Source organism: Papaver somniferum, chromosome 4 (genome assembly GCF_003573695.1).
Source record: "Papaver somniferum cultivar HN1 chromosome 4, ASM357369v1, whole genome shotgun sequence".
In the NCBI taxonomy this organism is placed as follows: domain Eukaryota; kingdom Viridiplantae; phylum Streptophyta; class Magnoliopsida; order Ranunculales; family Papaveraceae; genus Papaver; species Papaver somniferum.
In genome coordinates, this window is record NC_039361.1 from 6,346,564 (window position 1) to 6,362,035 (window position 15,472).

At 37.5% G+C, this 15,472-nt stretch overlaps 1 protein-coding gene and 1 non-coding gene across 2 annotated transcripts; both read right to left on the minus strand.

Annotated features, from left to right (window-relative positions):
* Positions 1 to 9,134: 9,134 nt before the first annotated feature.
* On the minus strand, positions 9,135 to 9,207 carry TRNAF-GAA. Its single transcript has one exon. It is a non-coding gene; the product is annotated as a tRNA-Phe (tRNA).
* Positions 9,208 to 14,024: 4,817 nt separating this feature from the next.
* On the minus strand, positions 14,025 to 14,588 carry LOC113271887. The gene has a single exon (XM_026521811.1). The coding sequence runs from the start codon at positions 14,586 to 14,588 to the stop codon at positions 14,025 to 14,027; it is 564 nt and encodes a 187-aa protein (XP_026377596.1).
* Positions 14,589 to 15,472: the final 884 nt, after the last annotated feature.

Sequence of the window (15,472 nt, forward strand, 5' to 3'; positions counted from 1 at the left end):
ATACTAAGTCTCGGCTCCTTCTATCAATTAACACCATATTGATTCAACCAAATTTATTATGTTTAGGACCCTTGCTTTTCTCTCAGCCAATTTCTCGAAAAACAGGTGTGCATTATATTAACCACCAACAATTTCTATTCTTTGGGTCTTATAATCTCGTCCTACGAGTTGTATAAGCAAACAACACTATCGACTAAAATCTATTCGATCAAACAGCTTCATACAAAATCAAATCTAGACAGCAGTTCTCCATAAATCTCTTCTAACTCCCTGTACTTCAGTTCAACCAAGTACCCAGTTGTTCTCATTTGAAGTCCCAGAAGTTTTACAGCACAACTCCTACACGAACCCAAACTAGTAAACTCTTGAATCAAGACTCTCTTTTCTCACAGTTCCCATTTAGACCGCATGAACCAACACCATCAATCACCAACTTCCGTCACTTCTCATCTCCGGTACCAGGACTTCTATTTCTACACAACTGAATCTTCATACTTGCAACCATCAATTCAAGCTAGGATTAGGTAAATCACCACTGCCAAAATCATCTGATTCATATTCTCATACAACCATATCAACCCATCCAATTACCACCATTAACCATTTGTATGAATCGACGGCAAAATCAGGCTTTGGATTTGATTTTCCGGCCTTAAATTCAGGCCAACAAACCTCAAGTTCGATTCACTGAGATCCTCTGAACACATTTTTGCTGTTGTTGTTGCTGTTGTAGAGCGAATAATTGCTTATGTCGATCTCCATCTCTATGAACTGATGTCGCAACACTAATACTTATTCAACAGAAAAACATGGGTTTGAAACTAATTTTTACCCAAAAAATGGGTGCGCCCCTGCAATTTTTTGACGGTGGGTTTCTCATTGGAAAATTTTTACAAAATGGGTCTAGTAATAGTTTTCACTTTTATTTTTGGGAAAATTAGGGGGAGACCCAAAAAAAAATGTTCTCATCGTCAGGCTCACAATTAATTTTGGATACCGTAACATCCATAATTATCCGAAATTATTAAAACTTGTTTGCATGATGATTTATGCATCCGCATTACATGTTATGCATACTGTTTTTCAGGGATAACTCGTTATGCATCCTAATTTTTCAGGGGTATAATTGGCAATACAACTTGGATATAATATATCTAAAAATCCGCGCCTTGGAATTTTACAAATCTTATATCGTTGGAAATCTTTTAAAGAGAGCTACGCAACGAGTACAAACAAGAATATCAATTTTTTGTTTTTCACGAAAAAATCGGAGGTGATCATCGTTTTAGGGAAATTTTTCGAAAACTGACTGCATATTCATTATGCAGCCTCCAAAAAAGATGCATAACACATTATGCAGATGCATAACGAATTATGCAACCATTTTTTCGACTGCATAACAAAGTTATGTAGCCATTGTTTTGGTTGATTTTAGTAACCATATTTAAATGATGCATATCAGGTTATGCAACAATTTTCTCAATGCATAATGCATTATGTAGTCATATTTTCGGACGCATAACAGGTTATGCATCCACTTTCATGACTGCATACCATGCTATGTAGATATTATTTTAGGTGCATAACAAGTTATGCAACCTTGTTTTTTGTTCTAAGACTCGGGTAGAATGAAAAAGGAATTAAGATTGATTGAGCTTGGTGAGAGGATGCAAAAGACGGTAGTTGGGAAAGATCAAGCAGTATCCGCAGTGGCGGAGGCTATTTTGAGGTCTAGGGCTGGGCTAGGTCGATCACAACAACTGACATGATCATTCCTCTTCCTGGAACCAAGTGTTGCTAAGACTCAACTAGCGAAAGCCCTTGCTGAACAGATCTTTGTCTCTTTCATGATGAGTCATTCTTGTTTGTTATATTTCAGATATGTGGTCCGTGAAGAAGGTGGACAGATTACAGAAGCTGTACGAAGGAGACCTTACAATGTTATATTGTTGGACAGAGTTTATTGATAACAACAGTAGCAGCTTCTCAGATCCCCTTTCTCTTGTTCATCAAATCACCTCAACCCATTATTCACAACAACTCTCAGTTTCAGTTATTTCCAGTGAACCCATATTAATCTTCAACCTGATTTAATCATTCGATTCTTTGTTCTTTGATTCACACCATCTCTTTCTCGATCTTTCCTTCCCAGTCTTAACAATCCTTGTTCATCATAATCTTCAACGTCAGCAACCACTTCCCATCAATATCTCTTCTTCGTCTCATTAATTTCATCTGAAACCCATACAAACATTAGCCGCAGATCCCCTTTTCTCATCTCTATGTTTTGTAAACTCTTTCCAAATTACTGTTTAAAAATAACCAGATCTAAAAATTGTATGAGTAGAATGATGAAACAAGAGGATGATTTATCTTTTAGGATTGATTGTTGATGTAGCTTTATTTTGATTTCTGCTTCTAAACAGTTTCTTCATCTCCAAATCAATTTAGGAAAAGAACAATAAAAAAAAAACGAGGAAGAATAAGCGAAGAAATAATTTTAGAAATTCTGGGTGTGGGAGAAATTTTACCCCAGAAAATGGGTGCGCGCCTGAACTTTTCTGAATGTGGGTTTCACAGTGGGAAAGATCCGAAGAATGGGTCTCCGTGTAGTTTTCATGCTGGCGATTACAAGGGCCCAAAAAAGCTTTTGTGGATTTTGGGGTGGGCTACAGCCTGGGTAAGCAACCCCCTCCCTCCGTCACTGGCCCTGAGTTAATTAATTTCTTAATGAACTTGGGGTTCGGGTTGATTGCATGCGTTTTCTTGCTGCTTGTTGCTAAACGAACTGAGAGGATTAACGTTCTACGGTGAACAACGAACCGAATCTTGTGTGTTATGGATGAATCTTCTCCGGGTTTGAAGTATTTTAACGCAATTCGACACATAAATACCTTTGTTTCTGAAAGCTCTTGAAGGGAAAACTTGCACCGTGCAAGAATCGGATGGTAAAGGAACAATAGATGAACTACGTACGGAAGGAGGTCGACAACAAGAAACTAGAGGAATTCATTATCGACTAGGATATAAAATCTTCACTCACGTAACACATCTTATTTTGATTGGGCTGATTATTTGCAAGCTTCGCGCTTCTCTGTTATTTTTTGAGTCAACGATGCTTGCTCTATTTTAACCTCAACGGTGTAAACGGGGCGCGTATTCCAAGTTGTGTGCTCCTAAATCTCCATGTAACAACACGTCTCGTAATAATCTTATATATGCCGAGAGATGAAGTTAGGAACACAATGAGACCACTTTTTAGAAGTTTTAGACCTTTTAGCGGGTTTAGCCAATATATCTGATTCACCGAGCTAAATTCTTAAGAGCATCTCCAAGAGAGGGTGGATCTATCTATTATTAGTGATACATAGGATTTTAGATCCCCGTTTGACATAAATCCATCTCCAATAATAAGGTCCTACAAGTTAGGAGGGACCAAATACTAAATATGAAGGTATTTAAGAAAGTGTTATTTACACCTCCGGTTGCACCTCCACGTCATGTTTTTAATCAATTTTCTTTTAATTCTACGGGTTAAAATTCTCACTTTTAGAGATGATTTTTTAGATATGAAGTACTATATTTATTTTATGTGTAGACCTCATAAATAAAAGGACTAAATAAAAAATCCACGTAGGATTTTTTACACCTTCTAGTGGAGATGCTCTAAGGCGTTAACAGAAATTCTCTAGCGATATACAGGTTTAGATAATTTTTTGTGGTTCGTTTAGTATTTTAGTTTGATGGAGATTCAGGCATGTCCACCCCTATCTATGTTTTCCTATTGGCTTTTATGAATAAAATCTTTTCGGAAGTTTGTCAAAATTTTGATGGAGATTCAGGATTTTATCGACCACGGACACTTGATCTTCAGTTGCATCAGCACATTGAATAAAAATGAAGCAGCAAAATGATCTTTATTTAAAGGTACCCTGCACGCCATATGGAAATGGTGCATTCAGAATATAGGCTTGGTTTGGTAAAAACCAATCATACCAGAAACTTCATGTTGGTCTATAGCGAGAATCAACTACGGACATGAAAATTAGTTTCCGAAAATGAGATCAAAGATTCAAGAATATTACATTGGTAAGGCCTCTGATGGGAAATAATTACTAATGTAGGATCGAGCAAGAGAGAGGAAAGCACACGTGGAAGCAATAAAACGACTACATTGATAATCAAATTCGGTGTACAATTCTTATGGCTCAATAGCCTACTTATAGTCTCACAAACTTGACGATCACTCAAAGCAATTTCCTAATAAAAACAAACTCTAAGAAAACACACTTTCCTAACATAAAACAAGCTCTAAATAGAACTCTTCTGGAACTCTCTAGAACCAAAACACCATATCTTGGTTTAACTTCCAACATCCTCCCTTGAACCAAGATATCATTCAACAAGAATTCCGTAACCCTCTTCTTCCATTGATCGACGTTTGCACGTCCTTGTCTTTTCTCATTTTTCATTCATCTTCTTCCATTGATAAACGTTAACATGTTCGTGTATTTTCTCATTCCAGAATTCCGTCATCATTAACAAACTCAATTCACAAACCAATCTTCTTCACAGCAATCATCAAACACTTACTTCACATTCTTCTTCATCGCAGCGGAACACAAGCCTTTTAGCAAGCTAGAAACACCTCATTGTGCTCTATACAACTTGTTAACCAAACACAAAACCAAATTATTTAACTCAAGACCGAGCATTGTAGATCATCTTCTTCTTTCAATCTTCTCTTCACATGTTACTTTAACAAGAGTCACAACCGACAGTTAGTGATGTCTAGAACTGATCTTTTCACAGTTCACAAACCTTTCTTCTCTTCTAAAGTACACATGTAGCCATATCTTCGCGATCACAACTTTGCTAATTGTTGTGATGTTCTCCTCAACTCATAGGTATTATAACCTCCTTTTGTTGATCACTCTCTTCTCAAATTGCAGCACCAACTGCAACTCAACCAAACACAAATTCCACACTGGAATATCTTCAAAAATCTAGACAAATCCCCACACTGGGATTGCTTCACACAACTCTATCCCAATTCCCATACTGGGATTGCTTCACTTCTTACGATCACACCCTTGTGACGTCTCTTCTCTTCACTCTTTCATCACCACCTGGTGATTAACTTCTCTTTCTTCATAACCTTGTTGTTTATTCTTCTCTTTTCTTCTTTGTTCCAGTCACTCTTTTTAGAGTCAAAACTTTCACACTTCTTTGTTTCACAAGATTCTCTCACAATCTTTCTCTTGTTACGCTTCTGCCACAAGCATACATCTTTACAAAGTCTGCCACACTTTATAGGATTTCCAAGTTTCTGCCACAAACTCTTCAACCACACTTCACTTCTTCCAACATGTTTGAGCTTAAACTCCTACCATCCTCCCTTAAGCTCAAACATCACCACCCTGCTTTCTTTGTCATTCTAAGTTTCTGAATTCGATCAACTTCATCAAACTGTACCAGTCCTTCTTCACTACAATACCAACTTTGATCTTCTTTTGCGTCTATTTCGAATCCATGACTTAACCCTTTGAATCAACCACTCACCCAAAGCTTCTTCAAACTCAACCAACATCAAATCTGCTTTCTGCAACGTCTCTGACAGAAAACTGTCATTATAAACCTTTTCGTAAACAGTTGCTGTCATTAACTGTGACACTTTCTTCTGTCACACTTCTATTAAACTGTAACAACTCTTCTGTAACTTTTGTAACACCCATACTGTTACTATCTCCCAGTAACACTTCTGTCCAACTGTGACAATTATTCAATCACAATTCTGTATCTTCACACGTAACATCCATAGATTTATTTTATTTATTTTTTTTACGAACCTTGTGACCATCTTGGCATCAGGTTCTCTTCACTGCAGTTTGTAGCCAACTTTGAAAGCGAACATACCCAAAAAATCTAGGGCAGCAGTATGGTACGTCCCTGGTTTCTCTAGTTCTTCCATTATCAGATAGTTAAGCAAGTTACTCAACTCGTCAACGCCATCACAACACCAGCAACTTCTCTTCTCTTCCATCGAGTTTTATCACCAGCTCAAACTCTTTCTTTGTAATCACTATCACGATCACCATCAGCAGCAAGCTCATGGCATACTCAAGAATTCCATAGCAACTCTGATTGTAGGGTTGTGAAACCCTAAATCTCCAATGTTGCTGTTAGAAGCCTCTAACCACAACAAATAACACGAGCAACAACAATATAGTACTACTCATGGATCGAACCAAACCTTCTCACAGACTACAGCTTCAATCACAACAAGCTCAATTTCCACCACCTGCCGGTTCTCAACTGATTTCGTGTTTCAATCTCACGTACCCATATTCATCTCTTTTTTGTCATTATTTTCACCATCAGATTGATGCAGCCGCTATTAGTCAATCTTCGCAGACAAGCCACATCTGTGACAATAGCTGAGCAAACCACAACGATGACTGTTCAAACTACCACATCATCAGTTCTTCTTAGCTTCTCTAAACAGCAGCCGTAACTTCTTGCTTTCAAGACATCATCTTCTTTCTTCTTCAAAACAGCAGCAACTCTTTTTTTAAACTCTCGAACCCTAATGAAAAGCACACACCAACACAAATTTTCATCTAACACAGACCTTTAAACAATTCTTTCTTCTCTTTTTTTTTTACTCTTCTCAAACCCTAACGCAGCTTGACAAACTCCAATTTTTTTTAAAACCATCAGAACTTTGCAAACTACTTCTCTTTGAAACTTAAAGAAAAAACTTTGAAACTTCTCTAAGTTTCTCCTTCTCCTCTCCCTTCCTCCGATACCATATGAGGATCTAGCAAGAGAGAGGAGAGCACACATGGAAGCAATAAAACAACTACATTGATAATCTAATTCGGTGTATAATTCTTATGGATCAATAGCCTACTTATAGTCTCACAAACTTGACGATCACTCAAAGCAATTTCCTAATAAAAACAAACTCTAAAAAAGCACACTTTTCTAACATAAAACAAGCTCTAAATAGAACTCTTCTAGAACTCTCTAGAACCAAAACACCATATCTTGGTTTAACTTCCAACAACTAAGAACACCAATAATGAATATTGGCTAGGATAAAAAATCAGAGTATACCATGAAGAATATTAGATTGTTCTGTTGACAGACCACAAGAATAAGCGGCCATCAAATAATCCAAGTATGAAATCATCTCCCATGTATATATTGGAGATGGACAAGACGAGAGGATGGAGGTTCTTGCTTGAAGTTTAGAAAACCCAAGAGAAATCTGATTTGCCGTATAGGGACAGTTGATGGAGGAAACGTATGTACATAAAGGTCTTCCTTCAGAATAAAAACCCATGATGAATGGATTGTGATTTTGATGAATAATCCCCCAAAACATGGGAAAAGAGCCGGAAATAAAGATATTTTGGTATCTAAAAATATGATCAGGATGTTAAGAATAAACCAAACATGATCTTGAGAATAAAATCCACGATTGTGGAGTAACATTTAACAAAACAAGTGCCGCAAACAAAGATGATGAATACCCATAATTACCATATTACTTTGATAGAATTGTTGTTTAATGTCAGAGAAATGATTGGGGATCGAACGTATCTCCCCATAGATCGATTGTTGAAGATTAGGAAAAACATCTTGCAGTAAACAACATGGAGAAATATAATTAATGAAAGAAATAAGACATCTTTTCATGATGTCGAAATCAAAAGATAATTGTTCATACGAGAACTAGCATACATCGCTGCAATAAGTCAACAATGAGCAAAAAACTTGATGCAAAAAACTTGATTTCTTTATGTGCGTGAAAGAAAAATATTTATATAAAGATGAAAAGTTTGATGATCGAAACTAGAATCAGTTTTGGAGATATCAAATCGAAAAAGCAGATATTTTCAAAATTGAATAAGTAGAAAGAGGAAGTGATTTGAGCGGATCGCCAAAGGATGAGATAATATTATTGATCTTCAGCACATACTGAGCTGGTTTTATATTTGCACTGTAATTCTTATTTACAGAGTTATAACTAAACCTAGAAGATAATATAATATCTCAATATTTTGTTTGATTATGTAACAATATCTAGAAAATTGATTACACGTAATTGTCTAGATATTCTCGGACGTTATCTTCACTTTAGGCACGTCACTTGACCTCTTCTTCATATGCACGGTCTTCACGGTCGCCTCAATGGTGTATAAGGTAAATATATTCTAACAGTAAGTTGTGGAAAAAGTGTGCTAACAAAGACTAAAATAATATTTATTTTATTTGGATCGAAAGAATCTGGTGTAACTTTACCGCTGTATTACATTGACGTGAACATCGGCTCTTCTAACTTAGTACACTGGATTATTATGCGTCGGATATTTTTAACTTAATTGGTGCACACTTTCCCTCAACGAACATCAAGACAATCTTCAACTTGGTGAGGAGTGGCTTTGTCGATGCAGTTCACGATCCCACAACCAAGCTTACAGTTATCAGCAACAGATGAAGTACTAAGTTTATTTGGAGAACTCACCATCATGAAACGACAGGGGACCGCATATATAAAATGGAACATCACCCATGCTACGCTTTGAACACAGGTCCATGCATGACTTCCAACACACCGCTGAACTCTGCCCTGCGAAGATTCCCAACACTAAGATCACCATCAGAAAACACATCTTCAAGTTTTTTCCCTCCATGTTCACAATCAACCTCTTTTTCTCTCTCGATCGATTTGTTTCTATTTGAATTTTGTTTGAAGGAGTTCTACAATGAATGACTAATTTATAGGATTCGAGCCTAATGGCCCTAATCCATGACATATCGACATCAAACGTAATCATGATCCATGCCAGCACCTAATATGCTTCGATTGTTCCGTATAATTCCATTTTAACCTAGTCGGATGTGCATGATGAGCTAATAATATTGCCATCCCTTGCATAGCCCTCATATCAGTGTCGTCACACTGTCGCTCTTTCTAATATCAATTCCTCCCCAGTCGCCATAAAAATTAAAAGGTTCAGTTTAAGTTTACAATTAGACAGCCTGGAGTTCATCCTGTTCAGCATAACTTTTGCACATCCTAGCTAGCAAAATTTGTAACCAACTTGGCAGTAGACATAAAAAACTGAGGTGAGCGTGGATCGAACACGCGACCTTCAGATCTTCAGTCTGACGCTCTCCCAACTGAGCTATCCCCGCACATGTACAGCAGTCTCTCTCTTCTAATAGTCTACTGCTTCCATCGACCAACGTACAACAGTGAGCATTGGGAGTTGTCTATATTTGGTGGCCGAGTACTCCAAATATTAATGTTGAACGAAACCTAGGAAACATAAACATGCAGGGCTTGAGGGAGTGAAAAGGACGAGTTGTGATGGACGCAGATCGGTAAAGCTGCAGACTATAGCAACTTCCATCAGTACAACTACAATGCTTTGCCTTTTCATTCAAGAAGCAAAGACTAGGCGCAACTCCTGTTTAAATCTATGACTTCAATTACGAGTCAACTACAACGCTTTAATGCCATACATAAAAAATACTATTACTTGATATTAATAGGTCTCCGTGTAGTTTTCATGCTGGCGATTACAAGGGCCCAAAAAAGCTTTTGTGGATTTTGGGGTGGGCTACAGCCTGGGTAAGCAACCCCCTCCCTCCGTCACTGGCCCTGAGTTAATTAATTTCTTAATGAACTTGGAGTTCGGGTTGATTGCATGCGTTTTTTTGCTGCTTGTTGCTAAACGAACTGAGAGGATTAACGTTCTACAGTGAACAACGAACCGAATCTTGTGTGTTATGGATGAATCTTCTCCGGGTTTGAAGTATTTTAACGCAATTCGACACATAAATACCTTTGTTTCTGAAAGCTCTTGAAGGGAAAACTTGCACCGTGCAAGAATCGGATGGTAAAGGAACAATAGATGAACTACGTACGGAAGGAGGTCGACAACAAGAAACTAGAGGAATTCATTATCGACTAGGATATAAAATCTTCACTCACGTAACACATCTTATTTTGATTGGGCTGATTATTTGCAAGGTTCGCGCTTCTCTGTTATTTTTTGAGTCAACGATGCTTGCTCTATTTTAACCTCAACGGTGTAAACGGGGCGCGTATTCCAAGTTGTGTGCTCCTAAATCTCCATGTAACAACACGTCTCGTAATAATCTTATATATGCCGAGAGATGAAGTTAGGAACACAATGAGACCACTTTTTAGAAGTTTTAGACCTTTTAGCGGGTTTAGCCAATATATCTGATTCACCGAGCTAAATTCTTAAGAGCATCTCCAAGAGAGGGTGGATCTATCTATTATTAGTGATACATAGGATTTTAGATCCCCGTTTGACATAAATCCATCTCCAATAATAAGGTCCTACAAGTTAGGAGGGACCAAATACTAAATATGAAGGTATTTAAGAAAGTGTTATTTACACCTCCGGTTGCACCTCCACGTCATGTTTTTAATCAATTTTCTTTTAATTCTACGGGTTAAAATTCTCACTTTTAGAGATGATTTTTTAGATATGAAGTACTATATTTATTTTATGTGTAGACCTCATAAATAAAAGGACTAAATAAAAAATCCACGTAGGATTTTTTACACCTTCTAGTGGAGATGCTCTAAGGCGTTAACAGAAATTCTCTAGCGATATACAGGTTTAGATAATTTTTTGTGGTTCGTTTAGTATTTTAGTTTGATGGAGATTCAGGCATGTCCACCCCTATCTATGTTTTCCTATTGGCTTTTATGAATAAAATCTTTTCGGAAGTTTGTCAAAATTTTGATGGAGATTCAGGATTTTATCGACCACGGACACTTGATCTTCAGTTGCATCAGCACATTGAATAAAAATGAAGCAGCAAAATGATCTTTATTTAAAGGTACCCTGCACGCCATATGGAAATGGTGCGTTCAGAATATAGGCTTGGTTTGGTAAAAACCAATCATACCAGAAACTTCATGTTGGTCTATAGCGAGAATCAGCTACGGAGATGAAAATTAGTTTCCGAAAATGAGATCAAAGATTCAAGAATATTACATTGGTAAGGCCTCTGATGGGAAATAATTACTAATGTAGGATCGAGCAAGAGAGAGGAAAGCACACGTGGAAGCAATAAAACGACTACATTGATAATCAAATTCGGTGTACAATTCTTATGGCTCAATAGCCTACTTATAGTCTCACAAACTTGACGATCACTCAAAGCAATTTCCTAATAAAAACAAACTCTAAGAAAACACACTTTCCTAACATAAAACAAGCTCTAAATAGAACTCTTCTGGAACTCTCTAGAACCAAAACACCATATCTTGGTTTAACTTCCAACATCCTCCCTTGAACCAAGATATCATTCAACAAGAATTCCATAACCCTCTTCTTCCATTGATCGACGTTTGCACGTCCTTGTCTTTTCTCATTTTTCATTCATCTTCTTCCATTGATAAACGTTAACATGTTCGTGTATTTTCTCATTCCAGAATTCCGTCATCATTAACAAACTCAATTCACAAACCAATCTTCTTCACAACAATCATCAAACACTTACTTCACATTCTTCTTCATCGCAGCGGAACACAAGCCTTTTAGCAAGCTAGAAACACCTCATTGTGCTCTATACAACTTGTTAACCAAACACAAAACCAAATTATTTAACTCAAGACCGAGCATTGTAGATCATCTTCTTCTTTCAATCTTCTCTTCACATGTTACTTTAACAAGAGTCACAACCGACAGTTAGTGATGTCTAGAACTGATCTTTTCACAGTTCACAAACCTTTCTTCTCTTCTAAAGTACACATGTAGCCATATCTTCGCGATCACAACTTTGCTAATTGTTGTGATGTTCTCCTCAACTCATAGGTATTATAACCTCCTTTTGTTGATCACTCTCTTCTCAAATTGCAGCACCAACTGCAACTCAACCAAACACAAATTCCACACTGGAATATCTTCAAAAATCTAGACAAATCCCCACACTGGGATTGCTTCACACAACTCTATCCCAATTCCCATACTGGGATTGCTTCACTTCTTACGATCACACCCTTGTGACGTCTCTTCTCTTCACTCTTTCATCACCACCTGGTGATTAACTTCTCTTTCTTCATAACCTTGTTGTTTATTCTTCTCTTTTCTTCTTTGTTCCAGTCACTCTTTTTAGAGTCAAAACTTTCACACTTCTTTGTTTCACAAGATTCTCTCACAATCTTTCTCTTGTTACGCTTCTGCCACAAGCATACATCTTTACAAAGTCTGCCACACTTTATAGGATTTCCAAGTTTCTGCCACAAACTCTTCAACCACACTTCACTTCTTCCAACATGTTTGAGCTTAAACTCCTACCATCCTCCCTTAAGCTCAAACATCACCACCCTGCTTTCTTTGTCATTCTAAGTTTCTGAATTCGATCAACTTCATCAAACTGTACCAGTCCTTCTTCACTACAATACCAACTTTGATCTTCTTTTGCGTCTATTTCGAATCCATGACTTAACCCTTTGAATCAACCACTCACCCAAAGCTTCTTCAAACTCAACCAACATCAAATCTGCTTTCTGCAACGTCTCTGACAGAAAACTGTCATTATAAACCTTTTCGTAAACAGTTGCTGTCATTAACTGTGACACTTTCTTCTGTCACACTTCTATTAAACTGTAACAACTCTTCTGTAACTTTTGTAACACCCATACTGTTACTATCTCCCAGTAACACTTCTGTCCAACTGTGACAATTATTCAATCACAATTCTGTATCTTCACACGTAACATCCATAGATTTATTTTATTTATTTTTTTTACGAACCTTGTGACCATCTTGGCATCAGGTTCTCTTCACTGCAGTTTGTAGCCAACTTTGAAAGCGAACATACCCAAAAAATCTAGGGCAGCAGTATGGTACGTCCCTGGTTTCTCTAGTTCTTCCATTATCAGATAGTTAAGCAAGTTACTCAACTCGTCAACGCCATCACAACACCAGCAACTTCTCTTCTCTTCCATCGAGTTTTATCACCAGCTCAAACTCTTTCTTTGTAATCACTATCACGATCACCATCAGCAGCAAGCTCATGGCATACTCAAGAATTCCATAGCAACTCTGATTGTAGGGTTGTGAAACCCTAAATCTCCAATGTTGCTGTTAGAAGCCTCTAACCACAACAAATAACACGAGCAACAACAATATAGTACTACTCATGGATCGAACCAAACCAAATCTTCAGTCTGACGCTCTCCCAACTGAGCTATCCCCGCACATGTACAGCAGTCTCTCCCTTCTAATAGTATACTTCTTCCATCGACCAACGTACAACAGTGAGCATTGGGAGTTGTCTATATTTGGTGGCCGAGTACTCCAAATATTAATGTTGAACGAAACCTAGGAAACATAAACATGCAGGGCTTGAGGGAGTGAAAAGGACGAGTTGTGATGGACGCAGATCGGTAAAGCTGCATACTATAGCAACTTCCATCAGTACAACTACAATGCTTTGCCTTTTCATTCAAGAAGCAAAGACTAGGCGCAACTCCTGTTTAAATCTATGACTTCAATTACGAGTCAACTACAACGCTTTAATGCCATACATAAAAAATACTATTACTTGATATTAATACCGGTGGTGCTATTCATTGCACAAAACACCACTCTACTCACAGCTCACAACATCTAAATCTTTACATTTTTTTAAATGGTGTATCCTTTTTTCTACTGTGGGTCCTGGCTGAATAAATTGGACCACTATTTGTGCAACACCTAGCATTTGAGTGGTGATTAGTGTGGTGAAGAGTGCTTGGAATAGCATTTCCGTATTAATACCATCCAAAACAAACAAGAACAGACTGCAAATAGTACTTAAACACGAAAATAAACTAGTTATTTGGACCGAACAGCATGTTTCCAACTGCAAAAGAAGCATAAGCATCAATTGCAGCAAAAAGGAACTGCAATCTACCAAACTACTTAAACACCAAGACAGACCAGATCATCAAAAAACGAAAAACTATGAGGCTAGTTATATCAAGGTAGCAACATGTTTCCAAATGAGAAAGAAGTATAAGCATCAATTGTAGCAGCTTTGATCTGTTCACTGGTGAGGATGTCTGTGCTCCAGTCAGAGTGATGAGTAAACATACTTATCAATTCTTCAACAGAGGGTGCAGTCATTTCACGCCCTGCAGCACGACCAGGAAATTGCTGAGTAATCATAGCATGAATAGACATAAGGGAACCCAACTCATGTCCGGACCAACATTTAAGACCATAGTCACGATCAAGCTTAGCAATATCCTGCGTAATAATCATACCAACAAATTTGATAGATCTATCCAAAAGTAAGTTTATCAGAGAATTTGGGATAGAATCCAAGTGAAGTAGCTGAATGATAATGCAGCGATTACCATGACATAGTTGAAGAGTTGCAACCTTCTTGTTCGCTGAATTTGGATTACATTTGATCCTAAGAGCGATAATACGTTTAGAGCGAAACTCGTTAAGGACAGAATCAATCAAAGAAGATGAATTTGTTACAGTAGTTACGATGGTGACTCCATTGCACTGAACATTGTAGTTTCTGTATGCCATTTTTGTTCCTGGAAGACTAGAGATTTTGGGAAATCTGTTGATGGTGGTGTTGCACATGAAAATGGGTTTGGGTATTTATAGACTTAGAATTGTTAATTGCTATAGTCAATACCAATATCTAGGAAGAATGAAAGTGGTTAATTGCTACTTTGAACGAATAATATTGGAAATAAGCAAAAAGTGTTAAATGAAAGTATAATTCTGTTTCAATTCAAAAATCTAACAAACACTATTCATTGCCATTTGACTCGTAGACTACTACTACATGTGGTCTGGTAAATAACTAGTAATCAAGTGACATGTTTTATACCTCGTAGACTACTACTCGTAGACGCTATATATAGTACCTAAGAGTACAGGAGCCAAAATAAATTACTAATGCAAGCAATGAGATTTGGCAAATGTTGCCTTATGTAGTAGTCATTTGGGCCTGCTAAACGCAAAGAACTCAACAAAAGAAGCAGGTTTATCGGTGATGCCATCCAAATTAATTATGATGACACTTTTTGAACTTCCGTAAGGCATTTCCATTTTTATGGGTCTCAAAAGTTATTATTCTTTGTGTATTCCTTTGGTAATTAGATACGGCAACGCGATGATTTGTCATGGCCAAGATAGTTCGGACCTTAGAAATTGCTCCTGAAACGAAAACTCCCTTCATCAAAATTCCAAGATAACCAAAGTGTGCTAAAGAGAGATAACATCAGAGTTTAGAAACAATGTATTTTCCGGCCAGATCCTTCAAAAAAGAATTGAGTCTCTTGGTGATCGAAGCTAGCTTGCTTGGTTGTGCTACCGCGAACTGCCTCAGCAAAAGCACTCCTCAGAGTCCTCTTGGAGACCAAGTTGAACATTGTGTTAATGGTTACTGCGCAAAAAATGCA

Bases quoted from the DNA above. Each gene is read 5' to 3' on its own strand.
- LOC113271887 (XM_026521811.1), bottom strand. From the start codon at position 14,588: ATGGCATACAGAAACTACAATGTTCAGTGCAATGGAGTCACCATCGTA.